At 36.4% G+C, this 25,490-nt stretch overlaps 1 protein-coding gene across 3 annotated transcripts in view; it reads right to left on the bottom strand.

Moving 5' to 3' along the window:
* The window catches only part of EEA1 (early endosome antigen 1), a 115,062-nt gene that overhangs the window by 79,045 nt on the left and 10,527 nt on the right, over window positions 1-25,490 (bottom strand). The window contains exons 2-6 of one of the 3 annotated variants that reach the window (XM_030323371.2): window positions 14,641-14,733; window positions 7,438-7,563; window positions 2,787-2,911; window positions 2,145-2,199; window positions 1,986-2,051 (exon numbers count right to left, since the gene is read on the bottom strand). In XM_030323371.2, coding sequence (XP_030179231.1) covers window positions 1,986-2,051; window positions 2,145-2,199; window positions 2,787-2,911; window positions 7,438-7,563; window positions 14,641-14,733 — 465 coding nt within the window. Of the gene's footprint in view, window positions 1-1,985; window positions 2,052-2,144; window positions 2,200-2,786; window positions 2,912-5,069; window positions 5,127-7,437; window positions 7,564-14,640; window positions 14,734-25,490 lie in introns of those variants that run through there. The other 2 variants (XM_030323374.1, XM_030323372.2) reach the window with 2 other exon arrangements.

A 25,490-nucleotide genomic window follows, 5' to 3' on the forward strand; every position in this document is an offset into this window, starting at 1 on the left:
TCTGTTCACAATCTTCCAGATTTCTAAAGTACCATTAGGCAGACTGGCATAATGATCTAGCTGCAGTCACTGGTTCTAAGAATTTTTTTTATGTTAACATATATTTAAATTATTGTGAATCTTACAATAGGTACCATCTTAAGTTCTATAAATTCAGTAAAGATTTTAAAATAATATAAATTATAATTATAAATATAGATTCTAAAGCCAATACTGAAGTCAGCAAATAAGATTCAATACTATAATATATAAAAATCTGCAGAAGTGAAAACATGCCATGAACTATCACTACTATAAAGTTTGGCATTAAAAGCACAAATTTTTAATTCATGATTATAAATCATCTTTTAAAAAAGCAGAAATAAAGAATATATTCCATAAGGTTTAATTTATTATGTGCATTAGGAATAAAATACTATACTGCCAAGTCATTATTTCCACATTCTAAAGAATTACACATATCTTCAAGAGTTTAATAAAGCAACTCCTAGTGTATCTGACTTATTTTCCTATACATTAGATTTAGACATATTGGTTGCTAAGAACCATCAATATTTTAAATACATTTTCCCCAAGGTAAATTTCCTACCAAGGCAATTTCACCTTGCACTGTGGAGAATTTAATTTATTAAATGTGAAACAGTCATCTCAAATGTGGTAAACAATTTCCTCTGTTTTCAAGTACAAAAAAATAATACAGCACATGTTTGATTATTTGTTAATGGCATTTATGTAAAACAGAGTAAATGAACTTTAAGTACTTTAGATTACTAAAAACCTCTTTCACAGCCTCAAATAGAGAAGCTGAGTAGTAATAAGACTAATAATATCTTGTTATCCATTTATTAGGGATTTTTTTTCTAGTCCAAATGACAATTTTTGGTGAAAAAACAAAAAGGCAAAAAGATAGACTGAGAGTCACAATGTACTAAGATAACAGGCAACAGGATCACTAATTACTTTATAAAAATATTAGAACTATTATTGAAGGTTATCCACTTTATTCTTACAAATGAAAACTACATTTAGTAAAATTTATTACTCTATGATCCTTCATGTAATTGTAGTGCAAAAGCCAATATAATTTTAATATAAAAATCATAGTTGGTTAAGACATTTAGAAAATACATTAAATTATGTATCAACAGAATCTTACTCCAAAGTAATCACTTTTGTTACCCATGATTTTCGTTTTTTCTACATATTATTTTTATATAGAGCTGTGTGTGTTTGTGTGTATACATACACATATACATAAATACCTTTATTCTGTTTTTTAAAACCTAATACTGTTTAAAAAAATAACTAAAATTGTTAATACAACCATTTCCCCATATTTTCAAACAATCTTCAGTAATATTAACAGAGCCTGGGTGGCTCAATCGGTTGAGCAACTGACTCTTGATTTCGGCTCAGGTCATGATCTCACTATTGGCGAGATCAAGCTCATGTCAGGCTCCATGCTGAGAGTGCAGAGCCTGCTTGGGATTCTCTCTCTCTCTTTTTATCTCTCTCCCCCTCCTTCCCTCCCTCAAAAATAAGCAAACTTTAAAAATTTTTTTTAAAAAGAATATAAACAGTAAACAGTTAATAATAGTTCTTTCCCTACTAGTAGACAATTTAGTGATCTCCCATTTGTCACAACACAAATGCTCTGAAGAATCTCACTATTGTCTGAACCTATATTTTTTAACCATTTAGGGATATTTTCAGAAAATAAGAATAATGCAGCCTGGTATTAAGAAAAAAAAAAAACCCACAGGTAACTGATTCTTAATGGAGCACCTTTAAGAAATAACATCTGAGCTTCCAAAATACTTGTCTGCATTCATTAGAATTACAAAGGCTATACACTGTAGGCTATTAAATACAGATAAATTCATTAGGAAGTTATTTATATCAGGCCACCTGCTTACAAAATGCTTATTTTTAACAATGAAAATAAACATCTAATAAACACACTTCAAGTATTTAAAAGCATTTACTTGCTGTTGCAGCCCTTGAAATTTTTCTAATTCTTTCTTTAATTCTTCTGAGTACCATTTTTCTTCCTAAGGAAAAAGAAAAAGATTTTTAATTAAATTTCAAAAGATTTATTATCTGAAACACTGAAAATACACAAATGTAATCATTTCTACTCTTACCTTAAGTGAAGCCTGAAGGTCTTGGACCTCTTGTCTAAGTAGTGTTAAATCATCTCTAAACATATATTGGAGAAAAAAGGAATTAATAATTAATGTTCTCTAACAACCTGGTCTCTTAATAAATCATGGCTAGTGACTGCACATTAATTTCTAGTTTTTCCAATTCTTAAAAAAAAAGCTGCTTAGAATTTTATGTATACTGGCATATATATATAACCCTTAGAAAAATAATTTTATTCTGAAAGCTCCTCATTCATAAATGGAAAAACACTTTATCACAGAAGTGATACAATCATTAACTGCCTGAGGCCAGAAACAAAATATCTCCCATTAAATTACTAACCATAAGGATCAATACCTTCCTATTGTAGTTAGCATAAAATCTAAACTCATTAACAAGGACTATACAATCTATACAATCTAGTCCCTGTCTTAACACTCTCCTGCTCATTCACTCAGCTCAAACAACACTGGCTTCTTTCTGTTCCTTGAGTCTTGTCAAACTTCTTACATTCTGTTCTCCTCACCTAAGAGTCAGTCTGACAAGGAATGGTGAGCACACTCTCAAGGCCCTAACACAGGAAAGAGGTAAGATCACGTGCATTCATAATAGCATTACACTTCAAAGCAATTGTACTGTACCGCTTCAGAGCAAGAGCCTCTCCTCCATGACTTGAATCATTACCAGCATCATGAACTACCTCATAGTGTTTGAAAAGTTCATCAGCAGACCCAAGGGATTTCATACACTGGGGACATATGAAACCCTATAGAAAGAGGGAGAAAAAGGTTACAAAACTGTGTTGAATATTGTAAAATAGCAATTTGTATGTTATGAAATACGGTCTAATGTCTTACACCAATGGTGCCATTAGTAAATTGTAACTTACGATGTTAAGCCCAAATTCAGGTATTGTGCAAAAGTACATCACCATCTATTCTGATTGAAGTTTACAAAATAAAAAAAAAAAAAAAAACAAAAAACCCTTACAACTATCTTTTAGGTTGAGTAAATTGCTGGCTAGAGTACAGAATTCTAATTTGAGAAGTTCTAACTTAGGAGACTAGTTGAGAAGTCTGCCATCATATTCCCACCCCTCTCTCTAGATATCCCCTTAGTAAAATAACAGCTGTTCCAATCTACTTCCTAGTAATGATAACCAAAAAATTAAGAATATAAAGCATTCTGATCACTGAGGGAAAAGGTACTGTATTAAATAACTCATAATTACCACAGAGTATCCACAATGCTTGAGAAGTATTCTAGTCAGTAAATTCTTTGCTAACCTAAGATGAACACTATAAAAGCCTAAAATTAATAGACCCATAAAATATTAAACACTTATAAATATTCTCAGAATTATATGGTTATGGCATACAAGGTCCTACATGAATATTTCCTCAATGAGCTAATCACTCTGATGCTGGGGCACCTCTCACTCTCCACAACTATACTGAAACTTTCAACTATTCAGATTTACCTACGTTCTCCAAACCCACCACGGTATCCCACATTTCCGGGCCTTTGCATATACTGATTTTCCCTCCAGCACTACCCTTAGTAGCTTGTCAAGTTTCTACATTCCCTATAATACACAACACACTGGAGCTTTTCATCCATGTTTCCCTAATGGCTACCGTAGTATTTTTGAACACACTCTATATTTTCTATGTTATATATTTATTTTTAAAATATGAATAAAATAAATTAACGACTGGCTGGCTCAGTTGTTAGAGCATGAGACTCTTGATCTCAGGGTCGTGAGTTCAAACCTCACATTGGGCATGGAGCCTACTTAAAAAATAGATAAAAATAAAAAAACAAAAATATGAATGAACCTGGCAGGGCAGAATTTGGCAAAAAGACAGAAGAGCTTTAACATCTTGCAGGTTATAAAACTTTCCAAGGAATAGAGTGAAGTAATAAGTACTCCGAACAAGTAAAAACTTAAAAATAAAGAAACTTCTCCTTAATTGGGTGCTATACAAATAGCATATATTCATTTATTTATGTACATTATGTAGCAGAATGAAGGCTCACTGAGTACTAGGGAATACTGATATGTAGACAAACATTACCAGACAATGGTATAACATAAGTAAATATAAGGAACTATAGGAACACAGGAAAAAAGAATCCAACTCTGTCTGTTGCAGGAGTTAGTGTTCTACAAAAACTACACAGAAACTCATTTATGTTATATGTATGTGTATATACACTGGACACTGGAATTGGGTACTGAAGAACGAGCAGGAGTCACTTGTCAGAAATAAAAGAGAGGCATTCTAACAAAGGTGTGGAAAGAGGTTTGAAACACAGACGTGCTGCATTTGGAAAACAGAGGTATGTTCTGATCATAGAAGTAGAGCGAAGGGCAGGGGCACAACAGGTGAGTGAACGCAATGATCACCTATGAAACTCTGCAATAAGCAAAGGTAGTAGTACTAAGTACTCAGGATGTACCTTTGCACATCTGAATGACGCCATTAGGCTCCAGAGATATTTGATGCGCAGCACTGTCTTTTGAATGAATGAATGTCCCCAGCCTATGTGTTAATCTAGCTCATGTTATGCTCTTTCTTCAAAATCATCTATTATCTACCATTATGTTTTATGACGGCTCCACTTTATACCTAATTTGCCATTCTTATAACTTCTACTCGGTAACTGTTGTACCACAATAGTTAACATGCTTTTTAGTGCAACAGCTATACTATTTAGCCGGTCATTTCTCTTTTGCATGTCAGCTTCTACTAGTATCTAGAAGGCAAATTTCAGAATGTTCGCCAGAGAAGCCACAGACCAATTACACTATTTAATCTTTACAACTTTGGCTTTTTGACTATTGTCTCTACTTCCAGATTTTGGGTCTAGATATCTAAAGATACCAAGAAAGCTCACGATCACATTAAGGTATGCCATACCTTCTTAAAGCTTCTAAATATTACCAGGTTAATACTCCAGAAAGAACTGATTCATCCCTAAAGAGAAATTTTAGAAATTCAGTAATATATATTTAATCATAGAAATATTCCACCGAAGTGAATTTTCCATATGATTCACCTAAATGAATTTTCCATGTTTAAATAACACTTTAATTTTGGGACATTTCTAATAAAAATAAATCTTTCTAAAATACATATACTTTCTCACCTTCTTAAATAGAAGATACTAAACTGTTGTTTGGTGTTTCAGATGCATAAATATTTATCACTGAACGGGTGACTTTTACTCTATTAATTCTGGCCTCTTTAATCTCTGGACCCACAGTTTATAGTTTTTTCTTACACCCTGTTTTGTCTTTCCACAATCATTTCTTAAAATTATTCACATAGTGGGGCGCCTGGGTGACTCAGTCGGTTAAGCACACAACTCTTGGTCTCGGCTCAGGTCATGATCTCGCGGTTGGTGAGTTTGAGCCCCGTGTTGGGCTCCACACTGATGGTGCAGAGCCCGCTTGGAATTCTCTCTCTCTCCCTCTCTCTGTCCCTCCCCCACTTTCAGACTCTGTCTCTCAGAATAAATAAATGCAGACAAAAATGTTTTAAAAATATTATTCAAGTGCTATTTCTAGTAATGCTAGCCTGACATAGATGGGAAGGATAAAGAAAAAAACCTATCAAGACCACATCACTCATTTATAATAAAAGTAACATAAGCTCAGAGTGAATATCTGAGGGATGCCCCCTGAATACAGTGCATGATCTTCCATTCATGGGCTTTGTAATACTAATAGTGGATATTAAGAGACTGCTTCTCTATTTCTTCGCAACCACCTTCGAGGGTAGATCGATAACTTCCACAAAAATGCTGTTAGTAAACAGTAAAACACTAAAAACAGCCAGCTACATTTTTCCCTTAATTATTCCAAATTTCTCACCAACTTCCAAACATGCACACACCCAGACATACACACACACTCTACTTAAGATTAAGCGATCTCTAATCCTTTCTCAGATACACTAAAGAACTTACCTTAACTTGATATTTATGGTATCCTTCTTATACCAAGTGCTCTTTCAGTTAAAAATAAAGTTCTTATTTAAATGACAAGTAGGTGATATTGTCACTTTTGATTTTGGCTAACCCATAAAGAAGAAAAGTTGGCACAAGAGGTATGAAAGACAAGTGGTAAAATGCTAAGGAGAGCTCCAAGAATCTTTTAGGTCTCTCTTTTTGCTTGCACCAGTTAGCTAGTTTAACCAGTTGGTGTCTTCCTATATTGCACCCATTTTCCGTATCACCCTAGAAAATGTCTGGTTTAACTGTTCCCCAGTAAAGCTTTTCTGGGGTTCTCCTCAGGTTGAATCACCACTGCACTCTTTTTACAAATAATATTTATCACAGAAATTGCCTGGGATAGAGATCATATCTTTTTTTATATTCTTTACTTACCAAAATATATGATGCATAAGAAGTACACTACAAATATGCCAAATAAGTGAATGTTTGGTGAAATCCTTTCTTATATATATAATTGCCAGACAGAAAAACACATGTCTTTTTTTTTTTCTTTTGTCTTTCTGGGTACAAGGAGTTTCATTCTTTTGTGAGACTTGCAAAAGAATCAGAAAAGCTATGTTTCTCTTTGTTTTTAGATTATTGCAGTGATTTTCAAAAGAAAGAGATCAAGATCATCTAAGAAACTTTTTCCAGCCTGCAAAAGGGCAATACTTGCCCTCACTGGCTTCCACCCTCAGCCTTAGATATGGGCCGTCCCACACACTACAGAGAGACATTTGGATGATACACTGTTAATGATGAGTATGTGCCATTTGTCACCTTCCTCAAGTCTAGGGAGTCAAAATAAAGACTGAAACAATGGTACATCCAGGCTCTAATGCTGGATACTTTCTCAAATAAAAACAGCAACAATTAATATGCAAAGTCCTCTTTCTATATACGAGTATAAAGCATTTTAACCCAAAGCATTTTTAAATATGCTTTAATAAAACATTAACTAAATGATAAAGATACAACTTACAAATGGTGAAATCAGGCATCATTCACTTTATATTTTGAATTTCATGGCAAAATTTATGCAAAAATATTAACTTAAACTTTTATATTTGTTTACAGATTCACAAAAAAGACAGCTGCAAACAGTAAGAGCAATGAACCCAACTTCCCAAGAGCCTGCTTTCCTTATTGAACCGTCTTTTAAGCATGCATGATTAAAGCAATCCATATTCCCTTTGTAGCAGAAAAAGTTAAGCAACACCAAGGCAAGGAAAAACAAAGCTATTCTGCAACCCATAACCAAGCTGCTAAAGCAAAATATACAGGACCCACAGTAACACTGGAGTCATTAAGAAGTTCCTGTCCTCTTGTTTCATTTTCAGCGTGCACTTGCTGGTAATGCTCCGACAAATCACTAGCAGTTATACATCTTTTCATACATAATGGACAGATGAAACCCTGTGAAATAACAACTTTTAGGAGGATATACATAAAAAGTTATTTATAAAACAAAATACAGACAATGAAAATAGACATAACAGGAAAATAATTAGTATATCTCTTTTTAGTATACATAAGGGAAATTTTCAAGTAGTAACTATATACAAAAACTGAAAGGTCTATCCAAAGTAGGACGTCTAAAAGTAGCTCCCATCCTTATGCTGGAAATTCCCATTGGTTCAATTTTATCACAATTACCAGCTGCTTTAGTTGGGAGTATTATTATTCTTTTTGTTTATGACAGTCTGTCCTTACTTATCTAAGAGCCATTATTGGCAAGTTAGCTTTTATTTTCGATCAAGAAATGACAGGCAGTTATAACAAATAGCTTTATGCGACATCATGTTCTCAACAAAAAAAGTCCTTACAATGAAAGCAATTTTTAGTCTTTACCATAATCCACTAGCCTAAGACCCCGTATTTGCCCATAGCCGTAATTCCCAGTAGGGGACTCTTCCTTCTAAATTTATGAACCAAATAAAACCATTTTAAGTCAATCTCCCCAATTCCCTATTCCTAACAGTATCTGTATTTTCAAATGTGGGCCATTACACTGATCTATGGTTTAATGTTTTGTCAGACAGGAAAGTAGAGGGATAAGAGAACAGAGGAACTGAGAGTATTGGAAAGTGAATAAAATGGAGAGTGTAGTGAAGGACAATAGGTTATAAACGCCATGGGTTTTTGTGTCAAAAATAATGTGGATTTGAGACTCAACCAATGCTAACTATATGACTTAAGGAAGTTACTTTACTTTGCTAAACGTCAACTTCCTCATCTATAAAATGGGGTTAATGTTAGTACCTATTCCTCTAGAGTTATCATGAAGTACATAAAATGCTTAGTCTAGTCATAAGGCGTTGTTCAATAAATATTCTGTCATTAGATGTATGGTTAGAGAGGAAAGGAAATGAAGCCAGGAAAGGTTGAAAGACCGGAAGATAGGAATTAAAAACCTGAAATATTCAGCAAGGCCAAAGAAGTAGTAAGAATATGAGAAAGTTTTTGAGAAGACAGGTAGTTGTGTAAGAATGGAAAGATACAGTTTTGACATCTCAGGTGAACTATTCTACTGCATAAGATGGAAGGTACTGACATGAACTTGAGTAGCCAGAAAAAATTAATAAAGATCACTGGCATTGAAAACATTAAAAACTGGGAGACTTGGATGTTCCTTGAGTCACTAATGTCACTAAGGATATAACAAAGGAGAGGATGACTGTAAATAAGGACCCAAAGTGGGAGGGCAGGCAGGGCAGTAGTTAAGAGCTAGGCTTCAAATCCTGGATTCACACCACTCTTAGATTATATGACCTTCAATTTCCTCATCTGTGAAATGGGGTAACAGTAACACCTACTTCATATGGGGGGGGGGTCTCATGAAAATTAAATGAGATAGTACATGCAAAGTGCTTATCATAGCATCTGATACAAAGAAAACATTCAATAAATGTTAGCAATGATTAATATCATTAATTCCTTTTGTTAACAACCCTTAATAAAGGAGATTAGCCAGAGGATGAAAGTGAGGAATGTGAATTATTTCTTTGTTGTTTTCTCTTTTTACTGATGAAAGAGTTGTCTTCTAGGCAACCACAGTCCAAAGTGCTGGAACCACAGAATAGTAATTCCTGAAAGGAATGCATCATTTGCATATTTTTTTTGCCATGATAGCTTTGTTCTGCCTTTGACTTTACTAGTTTCTTCACTGTAAGTTTCCACATACAATATTCAATCATTCACTCAAAATGTGTGTACCGAGTGTGATTACTGTGTTCCAGCCATTATTCTACGGTGCTGAGAACAAAATGATAAAATAAGGCACAAAGTCCCATCCTCAGGAAGCTTACAGGCTTCTTGAAAAAGTTATGAAAGAAAGTAATTACATTTTAGAGCACACTAATCAGAAAATCCCAGTAGAGGGGCGCCTGGGTGGCTCAGTCGGTTAAGCATCCGACTTCAGCTCAGGTCATGATCTCGTGATCCGCGAGTTCGAGCCCCGCGTCGGGCTCTGTGCTGACAGCTCAGAGCCTGGAGCCTGTTTCAGATTCTGTGTCTCCCTCTCTCTCTGACCCTCCCCTGTTCATGCTGTCTCTCCCTGTCTCAAAAATAAAATAAACATTAAAAAAATAAAAAAAAAAAAAAGAAAAAAGAAAATCCCAGTAGAACTGCCTTCAAACTATATTTAGACCCTCAGGACCTCCACTGTTAACTACCCTGTCGCAGTCAGTCTCACACCACACAGGGATCACTGCAACAGCCTTTCAACGGCCTCTCTGCTTCTATCCTTACTCCACGAACAGTTTATTTTCCACACAGCAGTGAGAATGTATCCTATAAAGATGTAAACAAGTTTTGTCACTTCCCTTGTCAGAACTCTCCAATGGCTTCCCATCTCATCAGCAGTAAAAACCAAAGTCTGTACAAAGGCCTGAAAGTCCCTGCATAAGGTGGACCTGATTAGCTCACAGACCCAAACTCTCTTCACTCACTGTGCTGGAGCCACACTAGCCTCCCTGCTGGTTTTTCAACATGCCAAGCATGCTCCTACCTCAGAGACTTTCCACTTGTTCCACATGAATGAAACATGGTTGTTCCAGAAACCCACATGACTCATATCCTCACTTCTTTCAGTTCTTCCTGAGCTATGCCCTTCTCAGAGAAGTCTTCCCTGACAATCCTATTTGAAATTGCAACCACCCAAAACACTTCTTATGCCTCCTTCCCTGCTTTATTTTTCTCAATAACACCAGTTGTTTCCCTCTGTCCGTTTTCGGATGTTTTGGGGGTTTTTGCCTATTTCCACCGACAAGAATATAAGCTTTACCAGGATAAAGATTTTTTTTTTTAATGTTTATTTATTTTTGAGAGAGGAAGAGAGAGAGAGACAGAGCACGACCAGGGGAGGGGCAGAGAGAGGGAGACACAGACTCCAAAGCAGGCTCCAGGCTCTGAGCTGTCAGCACAGAGCCAGACGCAGGGCCCAACTCACGTACGGCGAGATCATGACCTGAGTGGAAGTCGGACGCTTAACCGACTGAGCCACCCAGGTGCCCCTACCAGGATAAAGATTGTTGACTATTTTACTCACTGTCATATCTCCAGCATCCAGAACAATGTCTGACAACAATAGATATTTGATAAATAAGTGTATCTCAGAATAATCATTATCAAAAGGATAGGAAATACAATTCCCCAGGAGCACATGGAATAAGCATCTATCCTACATGTGAGTCAAGTGAAGTTTACTGAAAAAGTAATTATCTGTAATGAGACCTGAAGGATAATAAGATATTAACCAGGCAGAAAAGTAAAAGAACAGGAAAGACATGGGGATCAGCATACAGATGTCCAGAGATAAGAAAAAACTTGGCACACCTTAAAAGCAGGAAATCTGTATGCCTGGATCAAAGAGCATAAAGAAACAGAACCACACATATAAGGTCAATTGACTTCCCACAAAAGCAAAAATTTAACTCAATAGGAAAAGGTAATATTTCAACAAATAGTACTGAAACAACTATATAAAAAGCTGTGGTTTCCATATCCATATGGAAAAAATGAACCTCAACCACTATCCCATACCATACACAATATTTTAAAAGAAACCACAGACTTAAATATACACATTAAAATGAATTTTTTTAAGTACCATTGGTACACATAGGAGAAAGCCTCTATGACACTGAGCTAGGCAAAAAAATTCATAGAACGACCCAAAATCACTATCCATAAGAGAAAAGGCTGACAAACTGGACTTCACCAAAATTAAAAACTTCTCTTTGAAAGACACCATGAACAAAATGAAAAGCAAACCACAGACTAAGAAAAAAACATAACATCACATATATCTGATTGTGGTGTAAAGTCGAAAATTGAGACCCAGTATTATGCACTCCTTTGTCAACAGGTGAGGGGAGAGCTTCACGTGGCCTAACTACAAGTTCCCTCCCCACTCTGCTCCCACAGATAGGGGCCTGCAGTCAAACACCCCTCCTCTTCACAGAGCCTGCGTATGCCTAAACAGCAGGTTTCAGTTCCCTGTCAGCCCACAGAATTATTCTAACAAGCCAATCATATGCTCCAGGAACCAAGGGGCACCTCATCCTCTTGATACTATAAACCTTGCCTCTCTCAGCCCGCGGTTGTTCATTTCGTTCCCGAGTCCAATCCTCATATGGCCCTTCATGGCATACAGTGTCCTCCTGGGTCATGAGTCTTTTGAATAATAAACTGCTGTTGACTTCATCTGTCCAGTGTCAGGTTAGTTTATGTTCAGCCATCCCTGTGAGCCCAGAACAGGAATCCTTCCCTAGCCAACAGGGCAAATAGGAGGCAATCAAACTATCGACAAGACTTGCACCCAGAGTAGATAAATAACTCTTACAATTCAATAATAAAAAGAGAAATAATCCAACTTTTAAAGTGGTCAGATTTCCAGTTGCAGACAGAAAGGAATAGATACACTTTTCCCTATTCTTCCTGTTGAGCACACCTAACATCCCTAGACATTATATATAAAACAAACATAAGAAAACTCTGAAAGGTGAAGAGAAGGAAGACCAGCTAAGGATCTTGGGATCCAAGCACTGATACAATGATGAATACTCTGGGTTTTCTTTTGCATCATATATTCCAGACTGGGTGCTGGAGAAGCTGGCAACCTGGAAACTTCAGTGAGCGCTTACAAAAAAACCTGCCCTCTCTAGCCAAAGGAGCAGGAAAATGCGGGTCATCAATGAGTAGTTCAGTGGGTACTAAGGATGGAAGCCAGACTAGAAAGGGATAAAGAGTGAACAAAGACATCTGCTTCTGGCGATTCATTATACTAAATACTCTGAACAACCATCCTGGTGATAACTAAAGGATATAAAAAATCACTTATTACATTACATATTATACACATTACATGTCTGATATAAACTGACTGTGTATCCTCATATTGGAATTATGTTGAAGTTATATTGAAATCCTAACTCCCAATGTGATGGTATTAGGAGATGGGGTTTTAGGGAGGTGATTAGGTCAGAAGGGTGGAACCCTCAGGAATGTGATTAGTGCCCTTGTAAAAGATCTCAGACGGCTCTCTTGCCGCTTCAGCAATATGAGGATGGCCACCTATAAACCAGGAAGCAGGCCCTCACCAGACACAGAATCTGCCTTGATCTTGAACTTCCCAATCTCCAGAACTCTTGAGAAGTAAATGTTTGTTGTTTAAGCCACTGAGTCTATAGCACTTTTGTTATAACAGCCCATACGAAGACAATATTACACATTATCTTAAATAATAAAATGACATAAATATCATATGAATAAAGCAAGGTATTGCTTTATTTCTATTTCTTTTTTAAGTTTTTTATTTTGAGGAGGGGAAGGGCAGAGAGAAAGGGAGAAACAATCCCAAGCAGCTTCTTCACTGTCAGTACCAAGCCTGACATGGGTTCAGTCTCACAAACTGTGAGATCATGACCTGGACCAAAATCAAGAGTAGGACGCTTAATGGACTGAGCTACCCAGGTGCCCTTCTGACTATTTCTTTAAAGTCCCAGAGACATTTCAAATTCCATATAGATGGCTGCTAAGGGCACAAAGTTAAAACCTAGGGTTTGTACAAAGTGGGATGCCAAGGTAAAAGGGAAACAAACTGAAAGAGAGACTGATAGAAAGAGACAGAGAGAGAGAGACAGAGAGAGAGAGACAGAGATCACCCAAGACCTTGACAAATACGTACCCAAGCACTGGGCATATGAACCTCTAGAGCAGTATTATATGCCAATAGGAATAATTCATGACATGGATAAAAACTAGTGGCAGGAGGGACAGAAAATAAAATGAGAATGTGAGAGAATGGAATCCAGAGCACAAGAGAACGGATTGAAATTTGATAAGAAAAGGAACTGTTTTCTGTGTACTAAAAAAAGAGAGAACAAAGGTGCCAAGTATAGCTTTGGACATTCAGCCAATACTTCCTATGATATAGAAGGTGACTGAGGGAAGATGGGAGAGGGTAGCACACATGAGAGATGTGAGGATATAGAAGGCAGTAAAACTATCTCAAAGAGTAGGAAAATGACCCTAAGAAGAAAATACAGCAGGATCACCAGGCACTGCTCACTACGCACTAGAGACTCTTTTTTTTTTTTTTTTTGATCCAACTGAGGTCAACAATTAAACTTGCTCTTAATAAAGTTCAACTGATACTTTTATTCTCACTTTCATGGTCTTTTAGATCTTCTCAAGGTTAATACCCATATACATGAAATCAGATGGCCAGAAAGAGACAAAACAGGGAGATGAATGCATAGAGACAAAACCAGAAATACACAAGACAGAAAACAGACTCACCAGCAAACAGGTGTGGAAAGGGGAGCACAGAAAAGGGGAACTAGGTAGGCAGTACAACTGGGCCCAGAAAGGGGCAAGTGACAAAAACTGTCAGAGCAGAATGTGAGTGCATCCATATCTTAGGGACATTATTGGTGGTTTTTATGTTCTTCTCTTCCCTTTTCTCATTTTTCTATAATGAGCAAACAATGTTTGTTAAAAATAATTAATCATAATAAAGCAAATACTAAGGCTAACTTCTCAAAAATATTGAGTTCTTTCTTACTTTCCCCATTACTTTTTAATAAACTATGAAAGATAAAAGTTCTTGCAAAGTTGTAAAGACAGCAAATAATGTATAAACTTTATAGATAAGTTAATCTAATTTTTCATTAACTCAGTAGTTCATGCCAGTACAAACACTAATTAATTGGTAATTTTTATAAACAGATGTCAAAATCTTCCTTAAGTTCAGATGACATTAGCAATGAAGACAAATTAACAATATTAATTTTCAATTTAATATACACTTTCTAGTCTTAGAACTAAACACCGTATTTTTCTAGAAGTGTGATTCAAAAGTCATATTTCAGTTTGTAAGAAGGATGAGACCTTTCCTATGAAAGTTTAAATTACTGACCACTACTTCAAGTCTCTGCTCGTTTTCCTTTAATAATACCAAATTTTATTGCCAAATTATTATTTCCATACCTCTGAAGAGCTTTCATTATTGACATCCACTGTGTTTATAGGAGCAGCTGATGAATCTAAATCAGAACCTTGAGAGCCAACTCTCCCAGGAGTCTGAAACAGAGAAGAGAGAAAAAAAAATCAAAGTAGGTATTAATAATATATTCATAAACTACTTAATAATCTAAACAGTAAACAGGGCTAGCCTTACACATAAAAGGAGAAGACAAATACCACTAGCAGCTATCCTTCATTGCAGAGTGTGCCCAATACTGTATCAAGGTCTCTGTATGCATTCTCTCATTTTTAGTCTTTTTAAATTAATAAAAAGCTTACATTTGTATATAGTGCCTTAAGTCTTCAACTCACTTATAGTCTTCAACTCACTTTAGTCATAATGACATCTCTGAGACAGGAAGGGTAAATGTTATCTCTAGAGATGAGAAAACAGATTCAAAGTGGCTAAAAGACTTCTCAAGATTGTACTGTTAACAAAAATCAGAAAGAAGACCTTAGAGAAAAACTGAGAGCTTTCCCCCTAAGATCAGGAACACAACAGGGATGTCCATTCTCACCACTTTTGTTCAACATGGTGTTAGAAGTCCTAGCCTCAGCAGGCAGACAACACAAAGAAATAAAATGCATCCAAGTTGGCAAAGAAATCAAACTTCCACTCTTTGCAGATGACATGATACTCTACATGGAAAACCTGACAGACTCCACCAAAAAACTGCTAGAGCTGATACATGAATTCAGCAAAGTTGCAGGATATAAAAAATCAATGTACAGAAACCGGTTGCATTTCTATACACCAATAATGAAGCAAAATAGAAAGAGGTATCAAGGAATCGATCCTATTTACAATAGCACCAAAAACCATAAAATACCTAAGAATACACCTAACCAAAGAGGTAAAAGATCTGTACACTAAAAACTAGAAAGCTTATGAAAGAAACTGAAGAAGACACAAAGAAATGGAAAAATATTCCATGCTCATGGATTGGAAGGACAAATATTGTTAAAATGTCAATATTACCCAAAGCAATCTACTTATTCAATGCAATCCCCATCAAAATTCTTCACAGAGCTAGAACAAACAATCCTAAAGTTTGTATGGAACCAGAAAAGATGCCGAACAGCCAAGGTAATGTTGAAAAAGAAAACCAAAGCTAGAGGCATCACAATCCCAGACTTTAACCTATATTACAAAGCTGTAATCATCAAGATGGTTTGGTACTGGCACAAAAACAGACACGGAGACCAACGGAACAGAACAGAGAACCCAGAAATGGACCCACAAATGTATGGTCAACTAATCTTCAACAAAGCAGAAAAGAGCATCCAATGGAAAAAAGACAGTCTCTTTAGCAAATGGTGCTGGGAGAACTGGACAGCAACAACATGCACAAGAATGAAACTGGACCACTTTCTTACACCACACACAAAAATAAATTCTAAATGGATGAAAGACCTAAATGTGAGACAGGAAACCATCAAAATCCTATAGAAGAAAACAGGAAGCAACATCTTTGACCTCAGCCACATCAACTTCTTACTTGACACATCTCCAGAGGCAATGGAAACAAAAGCAAAAATGAACTATTGGGACCTCATCAAGATAAAAAGCTTCTCTGCACAGCGAAGGAAACAATTAGCAGAACTAAAAGGCAGACTATGGAATGGGAGAAGATATTTGCAAATGATATATATCAGATAAAGGGTTAGTATCCAAAATCTATAAAAAACTTACAAAACTCAACACACACACCAAAAATAAATAATCCAGAGAAGAAATGGGCAGAAAACATGAATAGACACTTTTCCAAAGAAGACATCCGGATGGCAAACAGACACATGAAAAGACGCTCAACATCACTCATCATCAGGGAAATACAAATCAAAACCACAATGAGATAATACCTCACACCTGTCAGAATGGCTAAAATTAACACCTCAGGCAACAACAGATGTTGGCAAGAATGTGGAGAAAGGAGAACCCTTTTGCACTGTTGATGGGAATGCAAATTGGTGCAGCCACTCTGGAAAACAGTATGCAGGTTCCTCAAAAAATTAAAAATAGAACTACCCTATGACCCAGCAATTGCACTACTAGATATTTATCCAAAGGATACAGGAGCATTGCATCGAAGGGGCATATACACCCAAGTGTTTATAGCAGTGCTACTGACAATAGCCAAAGTGTGGAAAGGGCCCAAATGTCCATCAATGGATGAAAGGATAAAGAAGATGTGGTGTATATATATACAATTGAATATTACTCAGCAATCAAAATGAATGAAATCTTGCTATTTGCAACAACGTGGATGGAACTAGAGTGTATTATGCTAAGCAAAATAAGTCAGTCAGAGAAAGACAAATACTGTATGATTGCACTCATCAATGGAATATAAAAAACAAACAGATGAACTAGGGGAAAGGAAGGAAAACTAAGATAAAAACAGAGAGAGGCAAACTATAAGAGACTCTTAAATACAGAGAACAAGCTGAGAGTTGCTGGAAGGGGGTGGGGGGATTTTAAATGGGTGACGGGCATTAAGGAGCACACTTTTCAGATGAGCACCAGGTATCATATGTAAGAGGTGAATCGCTGGGTTCGACTCCTGAAGCCAAGACTACACTGTATGTTAATTAACTTGAATATAAATTTAAAAAAAAATCTAAAATGTTAATCTTCTGATTCCTCTTGCATTGCTCTCTCTACTACACCAACTAAACTACAATCATTTGAGGGTTGCTGAAAAGATCAACACAGCCCATCCATCTGCCATCCATGCCAACCATTACCAATCTGTCTCTAATACTTGATATTCCATCCCAATGATACATACAATCTGGAGGATTAAAGGTCTTCTTTTTCTCCTCTAACATCATCATTCATTACTATCTAGATGTTACCTTAAAGGAACTGAAAATCTAGTAAAACACTGGGCAAGATTGAGCACAACAACTAACTTAATAATCCTCAGCAAAAAAACATTAATGGTACATACTATCATTATTTCCATTTCACACGAGAGAAATGAGGTGTGGAAATAAGTAATTTGCCCAAAGTCACATGGCTAATTAATGGAAGAAAGGATTTTAACTTGAGCAAACCAGCTCATCATCACTAAACCATACTGCTTCTCTGCTGGACATCTCCACTGAGATGCACCGTAAGCACCCAAGACTGACAGCAATTCACTACACATTTGTCTCAACAAGCAAACATCCTATTCATAACTATTAAATATTTAACATAAAATGCCAAGTAAGGAAAAAGTGATACTACTTTCAAATTCATCCATTAAAATGATTATAAAAGATGCACAGAAAAATAAGAAAACATACACACTGTAATTATAATTGTGTACAAAAACTATTTATATGAGAGATTCAAAGGATATATATCACAAAATATAAATAATGATTTCTGTAGCAAAACAGTTATGGATATTTTGGTTTTTAGTTTTTCTGGTTTTGGTGTTGCTCATTTTTTTTTTTTTTCGGAATTTTAGATCCATAGTCAAATTACTTTTACAGTGAAACTTTTCTTGATATTAAAAAGAAAAAAAAAAAAAAAAAGAAGCAAACCTCAATAGATGATCCACATTCCTGTCACATTTTCCCAAAATGTAACCTTCTAAAACGTTCTAAACTTATCCAGAGTCTGTCTTTATTGTGTTCATTTAAAATCCATAAGATTCTCATGTGTTAATGATTCTACCATCTATTATCTACCCTACTCTAAAAAACATAGTAAGATTCTTTCCCAAAATGGTATGCTTGAGACATGAATTTATAAATAAAAGTCAGGTATCTGGATCTGATGACAACTCCTGCATCTGAGAAAAAAAGAAAGGAGCTGAATGGTGAAAAAGTTAAAGAGCCTTTAAATTACATACTTATATAAACAACTGTATAAAACTAGCAATTCATTTTTGACCCATCAACATTTCAACAGTTTCATCCCACAAGAGGTTTTAAAACTAGTGACCCCATCCTCAAAAGCACTGGAAACAAAAGCTGTACCTCCCAAGAACTACATTTTCCCCATTTCTGTATCCTTTATTTTTCCAGAGTAGAGGTGGCTTTTCTTCTGGGATTTACCTTCCCAGAAAAGTAAGCAAGTCAAAGATATAACTACATAATCCTACTACCACCACCAAAAAAATCTTTTATCAAGTTTGCCAAAAATAGTCCTAGTAAACAGACCTAAGTAAGCCCAAGAAGCCTAGGGAGTAAAAGGAAAGAACAGGGGACTAGCCATATTTTGCTAATCCACAGAATATAATGTAGTTATTAAAAATAAACAAATAATAAAAGAAGTAGTTCTGAAAGTGCTGGTACTTAAAGATCTCCAAACTATATTAAGTGAAAAAAATTCAAAGCCAATATGAAGACTATGATCATATCTGTATAATATTAATGGATATATATGCATCAGAAAATTGTGGAAAAATACAAAGACACTATTACCAGTGTTCCCTAGGGAGGGGACCTTCTACTTTTCACTTCACACCTCCTGTATTCCTAATTCTAACTCCTGGCTGTCAGCCTCAAACTTCACATAAAATTTGTCTCTTAAGTCCTTCTTACTTGCTCTAAGTCTTCAACCTTGAAAATGGTCACTAATACTCTTTATTCTCATCTCCATTATAATTCTAACACCTTTAAACTTGTTTCATAATTCATTTTTGCTAATTACTTTTTTTTTTGTCCTGAAACTTCCTTCTTATTTCTCTGCCTTCTTAAAACAGAATATATCCTGAAGGAAGAAAGCTTACTCAGACTTTTGCAATAATATGACCTAGAAAACTTATGGTACCAATGACTTCACGGAAGCTTCTCTATCCATCATACAACCACATACAATAATAGTAAGCTTCTCAGGACATCTGGCTGGCTCAATCAGTAGAGCGTGTGACTCTTGATCTCGGGGTCATGAGTTCCAGCCCCGTGCTGGGTGGAGAGGTTACTTAAGATAAATAAATAAATAATTTTTAAAAATGGCAAGCTTCTTTGCCAACATACCACATTTAACTAACTCATTTTCATCAGCTTTCAACTGAGAACAATTCCTATTTTCTGAAATGTGAGCAATTCCACCTAACCTGGAACCATCCTACAACTTTAATGAGTAAGCAAATACAATCACTCATGTTGTTAAATTATTAATGCTAAATTGAGTGCAATTCCTATTCAATTTGTCTTTCAAAGGGGCTTCTAAGAGGCTATCCCCCAGTTGTATCTAATTTCAATCCTGTCCAAAATTTCCTAAGTACTAACACACAATATACTTCTGAATCCTAAGTCTTTTCCTGGCTAACATACTGACACGCAATACTACCCTATGCCAGAGACGGGTGTCAGAAGCATATATTTACCTAATGCAACTGGCTCCTATTTTCAGCAGCGCCTATTAAGTGTTCCAAAAGCAAAAGTCCACCTAAATCTAGGAATAGTGATTCAGAATACAGAAGCCGGAGTCTCACAGATCTGCATTCATTCCAGTTACCCACTAAGAAGCTTTGTAGATTTATTTAACTTCTCTAAGCCCCAAATTCCCATTTGTAAAGTGGAACTAATAATGTCAGCCTCACAGAACTGTTGTAAGAATTACATGAAATAATACACTTAAAATATTTAAAACACTGCCTAGCATTTGGTAGATATACTGTACATAGTAGTCATTCATATCATTAAGACAAGAAACAAAGTTTAAAAGTTGGAAAACATCTCAGAAATTATATTCCAATTGTATCACTTCATAGATGATGAAACTAGCCCTAGAAACTAAGCTTGATTGACATCACTCTGGTAATGGTAAAGTTGCAATTAAAACAGGTTTCCCAGGTCCCAATTCAATATTCTCTCTACTAACCAAAATATTTCTTGGTCATCTGTCTGATCTCCATCAAGACAATTTCTCTAATCTCAACTTCTTCAAGGAAGAATTACAGGGACAGGACAAGATCATGGGTCCTTCCAGCTCTAAAATTCTCATTCCATGATTCATTTGAGTCCTAAACTGGCTAACTTAAAAGCACGTCCAGGGGCGCCTGGGTGTTCGGTCAGTTAAGCTTCCAGCTCCTTTTGGCTCAGGTCATGATCTCATGGCCATGAGATCAATTCCCATGTGGGGCTCTGTGCTGATAGCAAGGAGCCTGCTTGGGATTCTCTCTCTTTTTCTCTCTGCTCCTCCCCTGTGCTCCCTCACTCTCTCTCAAAATAAACAGGAAGAAAAACACAGAAACAATCAACTATATTTCCAATCTCTATATACACTTTGCTTCTTATCGACATTTTCAAAACTCTAAAACTTTTACCAGTTATTAATGGTTATGTGAAACTAACATCTCTCAAAAGCAGCCAATCAAAAGAAAAAAAAGAAAAAGAAAAGAAAAAGGCAGTCAAATCAGTAAGAGACTGAGACTATTAAACTAACTTTACAGATAAGTTATTAGTATCTAAATTGGGCTTACAGACATCATACAGTTAAGTCAATATTAAGTAAAGCAGTAAAAGTATTTAATATCCAACATTTTTTAAATATCTAACATATAATCACAATTGAGCTATATATTTGAAGCAAATTTAGAGTATCAGGTGTTTTGATTCAAAAAATACAGATAGACAGACACAAAAATATACCAAAATAGGGTTCAAAATCTAGTTTTAAGAAGAGGCCACTTTTCAGGGCAGCTGGGTGGTTCAGTCGGATAGCGTCCAACTTCAGCTCAGGTCATGATCTCACAGTTCGTGAGCTCGGGCCCCGCATCAGGCTCTATCCTGACAGCTCGGAGCCTGAAGCGTGCTTCAGATTCTGTGTCTCCCTCTCTCTCTGCCCTCACCCCACTCACACTGGTCTCTTTCTCTCAAAAATAAATAAACATTACAAAAATAAAAAGAAGAAGCCACTTTTCATTCTTTAAGTCTTAAAATCTGTTGAGGGAACTGGGAATGGTGCTGATAATAAAACTTCCCGAACAGAGCATCAATGTGCTACACTCAAAATCCCAGCAAATGGTCTTGCATGGTACTTTAGAATCTAACAAATTCTAATCTACTGACTACAGATTCCTTTTCTAAGAGATCTATAGAGGATCAGTTTAAAGAAGTAGAACACAAAGATAATAAAATTAAAATCCGTCCTGAATATAATCATGTTTTATGACACAAAAATCTCTAAGACACACTATCCAAATAGCAGATGATTCATAATCTGGGCTCCCAAGGAAACAGACTCTGAGGCCCTGAAAACTACAAGCAGTTTTACTGGGCAGTGCTCCCAAGAACACCTGTACGGGCACAGGGGCAATATGACAGGGCAGAGAAAGCAGACGAACAGTACTAATCAGTAGCACAATTATAACAGTGGCCTTAGTTAATCCCACCAAGAGTCCTAAAGCTGGATGGCCCTTCACAGAAGTCCCTAACCAAGGCAAGAGGAGGATTCTTTGTATTCTCCACATCAACCAGTAATGCAGTACAGGCTGTTTCCAGGAAAGGGACATAATCTTGGATCAGGCAGCTTCTTTCTGTTAGGGCAACTCCCAGAGAAGGATGCAGCCAAGAGCCATCGGCAGCCATGACTCCAGGCAGCTAGGGGAATGTGACTCCATCTTAAAGGAAGATCTAGGTGCTGCATCAAAGCATCTACTGCAATGAATGTCCCTTACTTGCATCTGAGATACTTATAAAGGGCTACACGCTGGGGGCAAGGAAGATCTCAGTAGAGAAGGGGACCTACTATCTTCTGGAAACTACTACATGGCAGTGCTGTGACAGTAACCTTACAGGAGTTATCAAACTTTATCACTGAATTCTTGCTCTAAAGACAGGTTTTTTTTTTTTCCTTAGCAAAGATGCTAGAAAATAGGTTAAAAGTTATTTTGATTTGTTATATAACACTTAAAATGCTACCTCAGGGCTGCAAATGATCTGCAGACTCAAAATCTTGGTACTCTTTTGGTTTTCAAGTAACAGGCTTACCCTGAAAAGCACTTTAGAAATTGCCTAGGTGATGATGCCCTCAGTGGACAGATAAGGAAAGTGAAGTCAAGAGAAACTCCATGATTTGCCTAAGATCACACTGACTGCAGAGATAGAGAACATGAACTCAAGTCTTCTGATTCAAATTCAGGGATTTCTCTACTTGCCCAGGTGCTTTTATACTCAAAAATTTAACAAAATCAAAATAACCCATGAATCTTATTGTAAAGCTCAGAGTATCCACTTCTTCTAGATTATTTGCATTTTTAAAATGATGCAAGTAAGAAACTTGAATTTATACTAAAAAATGTCAATCGGTCGTCTGCTAAATGAAATATTCTATCTTTCTATTAACAACAGCTAACGTATAACCTCTATGACAGGCATAATGCCAAGCACTTTGTCTACACTATATCATTTAATGCTTTTAGCAATCCTTGAATAAAGTCAAAGGGATTGTTCCCATTTAGCCAAGGGGGGAAATACAGTTAAAAAAAGTTAAATAAATTGTCAGCTAAGCTTACAAATATAATAACACACTGGGGCGCCTGGGTGGCTCAGTCAGTTAAGTGTCCAACTTCGGCACAGGTCATGATCTCACAGTTCGCAAGTATGAGTCCCACATTGGGCTCTGTGTTGACAGCTCAGAACCCGGAGCCTGCTTCGGATTCTCTGTCTCCCTCTCTCTCTGCCCCCTGCCTGTTTACACTGTCTCTCTCTCTCTCTCTCTCTCAAAAATAAACATTAAAAAATGTATTTTTTAATGTAATAATGCATAAAGCTGGGATTCCATCTGACTTCAAAGCTTGTGCTCTTAATGTTAAACCATCCACAATGCTATAGCCGTGTTGCTTCTCAATTTTCCTTTTCTGATATATTCAAACTTCGATGATATACATGGTTCATAACCAGAAACATATTTTATTATTTTTAAATATTTTTATTTCAAAACTAGATCATTGCTTCAAATATTTAAAAGGTACAAGCAGATATGAGGTTTAAATTAAAAAAATGTCTCACAGGACAAAATAATGCATACTTCCTTATCAGAGATCTGACTCAATATGATTTACCATTTAATCCATCTCACAAGACAATGTATTCTGACATAGCACTGTATAAAGACAGAAATTCTTAATACATTTTCCAAATATTATTTAGCCAATAAAGTCCAAATAAAGTATCAATGAAACTCTAAAAACTTTTATATTAGCATATTTATGTAAAACTTAGCCATAGTCTGATATTAGAAATTGAAATGACGGGGGAAAGGGTGGTTTTAAATTTCAACTACTGCTACAGTCCATGCAACACTTAAACAGATGTCAGTGCAACTAAATTATTCATGTTATTGTATTAAATATGTCAATCAATCATAGTACAGGCAATGGCCACGGTTCCATCCTAAAGTAAACTATCCTACCATAGTCCAGGTTGAGAATACAGTCCAAGACAGCTAGGTTATATGACCCCATGTCTACTGCCATGACAAAAGATGTGATCACCTGGACCAAACAGCAAATATTCACAAGCTAGCTAGCAGCCAATAACATGGCCGCGTGGCAAAAAAAAAAAAAAAAAGAAAAAAAGAAAAAAAAAAGCACCCCAATACCAAGAATGAACTATGGCCGCGTGGCAAAAAAAAAAAAAAAAGAAAAAAAAAAAGCACCCCAATACCAAGAATGAACTACTGCTGAGTTCCATGCTTATTAGGCCTTTGAACTGCAAACCATGAAGAAAAGTGATCAATTAGCCACATAAACTGGCACTAAATAGATAAACAGTGTAGTCAGGAGATAAAGTAAAAGTACATGAAAGACTTCAGCAAATCAAAGCTATAAGCCAGCTAAGGTTTCAACATTTATTTATTTTTGGGACAGAGAGAGACAGAGCATGAACGGGGGAGGGGCAGAGAGAGAGGGAGACACAGAGTCGGAAACAGGCTCCAGGCTCCGAGCCATCAGCCCAGAGCCCGACGCGGGGCTCGAACTCACGGACCGTGAGATTGTGACCTGGCTGAAGTCGGACGCTCAACCGACTGCGCCACCCAGGCGCCCCAGGTTTCAAAAGACCATAGACTCTGAGTATGTAGAAGCCATGAAGAAAAAAAAAAAAAAAAAAAACTAGAATAGAGGGTAAGAAAATTAGCTGAGAGCAAAATCAAAAGTAGATAGATATAGGGGACACAAATATATGAAGAGTTACTGAGTCCTTTAATAGCTCAACTCTAGAGTGATAATCTATAAAGCCCTGTCATGAAGTTCCGAATAGCACTGCCTTAGAGCCTTCAAAGCCTTCCAGTAAAAATGTCTGAGAGGCTCAGCACCATATTAAATGTTTGGTTTTGAAATTCTATGAAATTCCATCTTATTGCCAAGTGCATCCTTATAACCACTACTATGCTATTTTTGAGCTAAGCTGATGGATCCTTTATTCCTAGAACCAAATGAACTTAATCATAACTATTATCACTATTTCAGAGCCATGGTAAAGCTTATTTCTAGAAGAATGATATGGTAAAGCTTATTTCTAGAAGAATGATATGTAAAATGTGTGTTTCATGATACCACTCTTAGAAGGAACAGTCCTAAGTATCATATGACCAACTCCACTTCCAGCCTCAGTTGACTAAACCATCAATGAACACCTTTGGCCAGCCAGAGACCTATGCACAACCCAACAAGAAAAGATGCTAAGGACATTTTAGTCTTCTCTTGGATTTTGGGAATTGAGACACTGAGTCAGTTGGCTACACAAAACTAAGGTGAAAAGTAAGTAGAACTGTGTGGTCAGATGACCATTTGGAGTCTTGAGCATACTGAGTAGGCAGCAATGAGGAGGATGCACACAGAGACACAATGATGCCAGTGGTCCAT

Source organism: Lynx canadensis, chromosome B4, assembly GCF_007474595.2.
Source record: "Lynx canadensis isolate LIC74 chromosome B4, mLynCan4.pri.v2, whole genome shotgun sequence".
Classification (NCBI taxonomy): Eukaryota; Metazoa; Chordata; class Mammalia; order Carnivora; family Felidae; genus Lynx; species Lynx canadensis.